Here is a 5,546-nt window from a genome sequence, read left to right on the forward strand (position 1 = left end):
GCGGCGGGGGAAATTTTTCCCTACGTTGGAGACTGCGACGGGGGAAAAAATTTTCCCTCGATTCAAGATGGCTGCGTTTCCGGCCGCCATCTTGAATTTCTCTGCACACTCCGCGGATATTAACCGAAATAAACAATAAAAAAAAAATTTTTTTTATTGTTTATTTCGGTTAATATCCGCGGAATAATTATAATTAAATTAATCCGCGTTAATAATCCAGTTAATATCCGCGGAATAATTATAATTAAATTAAATAAATAATTTTAATAATTTGGAAACTGGAGGAAAAGAAATCGGCCCGAAGCGGGACTCGAACCCGCAACTTCTGCTATCCGTGCAGACACGTTACCAGTTACGCTACCCAGACTAAGAGATGGCGCCTAACGCCAAGCTCTAGTGCCAAATTGTCTTATTAATTATTTATTTATTATAGCCAACTCTAGCCCGATAATTCGGCTCTTGTGGATGTATAGCTTTGTAACGGGTTAGTCGTTATTTATTTATAAAGAATCGCAATGAATGCAAACGGACTCGGTCGGCTGTATGCCTAATTTTACAGCAAATTTCAATGCGTTATCGATACTGGGAGGCAAACCTGGTTCCAAAAAGTCGTCTTCAATTAACATGGAGAAATCACGGGTGGCGCATTTCGATCAAAATTCGTCGTTGCAACTCAAATCTGCAAAACTACTCATTATCGAACAATTGCAAATAAACTATACGTTTACCAATAATAAATTGTGCGAGAATGAAATATCGTAACGAAATAAAACAGCAATTATTCCAATACGCAATTCGTCGCAACACTACAGCAAACGATTCCAACTGGAAATAGTCGATTTGCATAAAATTGCCCGGAAAGGAACAGAATCACGTCGTAGATCATGCATTTGCATATTCATTCGTAACACCCCTACGTATTTCCCGCCGATTTTACTCTCGCACGACGCTACGAAAAAGCTCACACTACCGTCCGTTTCGAGGTTACAGGAAACTCGGCCACGTCGAACACAGGGTCAAAACCGAACGGGGAAAAATTCTCAACGGCGTCGACGTCACGACTCTAGGGAAAATTTTTTCCCCGTAGTAGTCTCCGAAGTAGGGAAAAAAATCCCACCGCCGCCATTTTGGATCCTAAGGTAACATTAACCATTAATTTAAAATTTTAAATATTTAAAAAAATATTTCAGTTGTACAGTTTAAAATTAATTATAAAAATAGATAACCGGTGAAATCCTCGTATTTTTAAAATTGAAATTTTCGTTTTCTTTCAGAAAACCACTTAAAGTTCTTCCGCTTGTAGCCTATGTTATTGTGCCCGTGTAAGTTTGCCAACTGGGTGTATTAATCAGGACACTCAGACGGTCGGATGACCGCGTAGTCAAGGTGGCAGCCTACCGCTCTGAGGGCCTGGGTTCGAATTCTGACGGATCGAAGAATCCCCCGTAATTTTTCTAGGCGGTGGTCCGTTCGGATATGTCGGGTCCCGTCCTTCACTTTCCGACCGCTTCATTATAGGCCTAGCAGAACCCATAAGGGGCTTGGCATAAAAGAGGCCCTCTTAGTGCCAACAAGGCAGAAAAATTTTTTTAAAAAAATCAGAACAGTCGAGAGGTCACGACTGTCGTGTATAAGCGTAAAAGACCCTCTGAGACAGGCTTTCCATCGTTAATATTAAATTCACAAAAATAACACCTTCTACTTATAGCTGAGATCATTTTTATTGAGAAAAACTAACGTTTTCGGCTTACTCAATAAGCCATCCTCAGGTTACAACTTTCGAAAAAAGGAACATTAACGTTCCATTAATAGAATACAATTGTTTGAAAAAATTCAAAACACTAGTAACGGACAAGAAGGAAGAACATGGTAATATAAATAAATAAATATACAAAAATACATAAAAACAAAAGAAAAAACATGGTAATATAAATAAATAAGTATACAAAAATAAATAAAAACAAAAAAAAAACATGTAATAAAAATAAATATACAATAAAATCGTTATAGTGGAATAAGAAGTAAAAGATGAAAAATAAAAATGAAAATAAAAATGATTCCACTGGTGATACTTTTAAAAAGAATGGCAGAATATCGAGAATGATGCCAAAACAAGCTAAGACAAGCCTACGAGTTCGTGATACATTTCTTAACTACGAATTTCCAAGCTGTTGGTAGGATGTCAGCGTCCCTCGCATTTATGCATGCCTCTTCCAACTTGCTTTTATAGATTTCAATTTTTTCTGCGGTACTTGCTAACGTTGGAGAGCTCAATGGTTTTACAATATCCGCTTCCTCCCATTTAATTACCGAGCCTTGGGTCTGCGCGTATTGCGAAAGTACTGTTGCGTTGGATCCTTTCCTGACGTCATACTTGTGCTCTTTAAGTCTTTTCCCTAAACTCCTTGTTGTGACTCCTATGTAATTTTTTTCGATACCTAGTTCAGCGTTCTCGTACGGGATTTTGTATACTCCTGCTCTGTCTTCCTTCCTAAAGCGATCTTTATCATTCCTTAAGATTGTGTATAGGTTCGGAGCTCTTTTTAGAACCATTCTGGTCTCCTTACGGTTTGCAATTTCTTTCATAATGCCTTTTGAATTCTTGTTGTAAGTAAACTTCGTGATTTTACTGGGAACGTATTTTGAACCTCTTGTTGTGCCCATCTTATACTTTTTAACTAATCCTGCTATTGTGCCTTTCTTATATCCTAGGGATTCGGCCACTTCCGTGATTCTGTCTATTTCCTTATTTCTATTAATAACGTTGTCACAATGGGTATAGGCCCTTCTGATAAGAGCTCGGAATGCTGCCAGCTTGTAATGGTACGGGTCGTTAGAATGCGATGGAATATAAAGTGGGCTGTGTGTTGGTTTTACGTACACGTTGGTGGAAAAATGCCCTTCTTTGAACACAATATTAATGTCTAGAAAATGGATAGCAAGGGAACTCTTTTGTTCCATTTTCAATTTTAGGCCATCATTGTTGTTGTTTACTCTTTCTACGAATTTGCCTATCATACTATTATTCCTCCATACAATAAGAACATCGTCCACGTATCTCTTGAAATATAATACATCCTTTTTAAAATCATACAGGACTTTTTTCTCCATTTTTCTAATGACCAACTCGCACAATATTCCTGAGACCGGACTTCCCATTGGTACTCCCCGTTTTTGCCTGTACGCTTGGCCGTTGAAACTAAAGCAGGATTCATAACATATTAAATTGACCATTTCTGATATCTCTTCGTTGTAACGTGCTAATTCCGGGTTTACATCGAACAAGAACTCTAAAAGGGCTTCCTTGCAAGACTCGATTTTTACGGAAGGATACATGTTTTCATAATCAAAAACCGTTGCAACTTCCTTTTCCATTAATGATAAGTTTTGTATTTCCTCAACCACATTTGCAGGATCTTGTGCTACTAATGCGCTGTTATCGAGCTGAGAGGATATATATCTGTGTAACCGCTTTTCTAAGATGAAAGTCGGTACCTTGCGATTTTCTACTATTGGCCTTATTTCCTTCCCTTCTTATGAAAAGACAAACGTACAACAAAGCGTTGGAGGATTACATAACAAAAACAGAATGTGATAAGGTCGAACACAAAATCATCGAGAGCATTGATAGGAGAGTCAAAAGGCTAGTGGGAACAAAACTTAACACTATTTTACCCTTTCTCAAGAAGTGCAATAACGCAAGACCAGGGATGCCAAGATTGTTTGCTTTCGCCAAGACTCACAAAGAAGGGAAGGAAATAAGGCCAATAGTAGAAAATCGCAAGGTACCGACTTTCATCTTAGAAAAGCGGTTACACAGATATATATCCTCTCGGCTCGATAACAGCGCATTAGTAGCACAAGATCCTGCAAATGTGGTTGAGGAAATACAAAACTTATCATTAATGGAAGAGGAAGTTGCAACGGTTTTTGATTATGAAAACATGTATCCTTCCGTAAAAATCGAGTCTTGCAAGGAAGCCCTTTTAGAGTTCTTGTTCGATGTAAACCCGGAATTAGCACGTTACAACGAAGAGATATCAGAAATGGTCAATTTAATATGTTATGAATCCTGCTTTAGTTTCAACGGCCAAGCGTACAGGCAAAAACGGGTAGTACCAATGGGAAGTCTGGTCTCAGGAATATTGTGCGAGTTGGTCATTAGAAAAATGGAGAAAAAAGTCCTGTATGATTTTAAAAAGGATGTATTATATTTCAAGAGATACGTGGACGATGTTCTTATTGTATGGAGGAATAATAGTATGATAGGCAAATTCGTAGAAAGAGTAAACAACAACAATGATGGCCTAAAATTGAAAATGGAACAAAAGAGTTCCCTTGCTATCCATTTTCTAGACATTAATATTGTGTTCAAAGAAGGGCATTTTTCCACCAACGTGTACGTAAAACCAACACACAGCCCACTTTATATTCCATCGCATTCTAACGACCCGTACCATTACAAGCTGGCAGCATTCCGAGCTCTTATCAGAAGGGCCTATACCTATTGTGACAACGTTATTAATAGAAATAAGGAAATAGACAGAATCACGCAAGTGGCCGAATCCCTAGGATATAAGAAAGGCACAATAGCAGGATTAGTTAAAAAGTATGAGATGGGCACAACAAGAGGTTCAAAATACGTTCCCAGTAAAATCACAAAGTTTACTTACAACAAGAATTCAAAAGGCATTATGAAAGAAATTGCAAACCGCAAGGAGACCAGAATGGTTCTAAAAAGAGCTCCGAACCTATACACAATCTTAAGGAATGATAAAGATCGCTTTAGGAAGGAAGACAGAGCAGGAGTATACAAAATCCCGTACGAGAACGCTGAACTAGGTATCGAAAAAAATTACATAGGAGTCACAACAAGAAGTTTAGGGAAAAGACTTAAAGAGCACAAGTATGACGTCAGGAAAGGATCCAACGCAACAGTACTTTCGCAATACGCGCAGACCCAAGGCTCGGTAATTAAATGGGAGGAAGCGGATATTGTAAAACCCTTGAGCTCTCCAACGTTAGCAAGTACCGCAGAAAAAATTGAAATCTATAAAAGCAAGTTGGAAGAGGCATGCATAAATGCGAGGGACGCTGACAGCCTACCAACAGCTTGGAAATTCGTAGTTAAGAAATGTATCACGAACTCGTAGGCTTGTCTTAGCTTGTTTTGGCATCATTCCTCGATAATCTGCCATTCTCTTTTTAAAAGTATCACCAGTGGAATCATTTTTATTTTCATTTTTTATTTTTCATCTTTTACTTCTTATTCCCACTATAACGATTTATTGTTATTTATATTACCATGTTTTCTTTTTTTTTATTATTTTTGTATATTTATTTATTTATATTACCATGTTCTTCCTTTTTGTCCGTTACTAATGTTTTGAATTTTTTCAAACAATTGTATTCTTTTAATGGAACGATAGTGTTCCTTTTTTTCGAAAGTTAAAACCTGAGGATGGCTTATTGAATAAGCCGAAAACGTTAGTTTTTCTCAATAAAAATTATCTCAGCTATAGGTAAAGGTGTTATTTTTGTGAATT

General features: G+C 37.5%; 2 protein-coding genes across 2 annotated transcripts; one reads left to right on the plus strand and one right to left on the minus strand.

Annotated features, from left to right (window-relative positions):
• Nucleotides 1–2,127: 2,127 nt before the first annotated feature.
• LOC136970712 (uncharacterized) lies at nt 2,128–3,375 on the minus strand. The gene has a single exon (XM_067265178.1). It carries the CDS (start codon nt 3,373–3,375, stop codon nt 2,128–2,130), a length of 1,248 nt encoding a protein of 415 aa, XP_067121279.1.
• Nucleotides 3,376–3,536: 161 nt separating this feature from the next.
• On the plus strand, nt 3,537–5,153 carry LOC136970714 (uncharacterized). Its single transcript, XM_067265179.1, has one exon. The coding sequence runs from the start codon at nt 3,537–3,539 to the stop codon at nt 5,151–5,153; it is 1,617 nt and encodes a 538-aa protein (XP_067121280.1).
• The last annotated feature ends 393 nt before the right edge of the window (nt 5,154–5,546 follow it).

The sequence above is a fragment of the Centruroides vittatus genome, unplaced genomic scaffold (assembly GCF_030686945.1).
Source record: "Centruroides vittatus isolate TY-2023 unplaced genomic scaffold, ASM3068694v2 contig_2109, whole genome shotgun sequence".
Lineage (NCBI taxonomy): Eukaryota > Metazoa > Arthropoda > Arachnida > Scorpiones > Buthidae > Centruroides > Centruroides vittatus.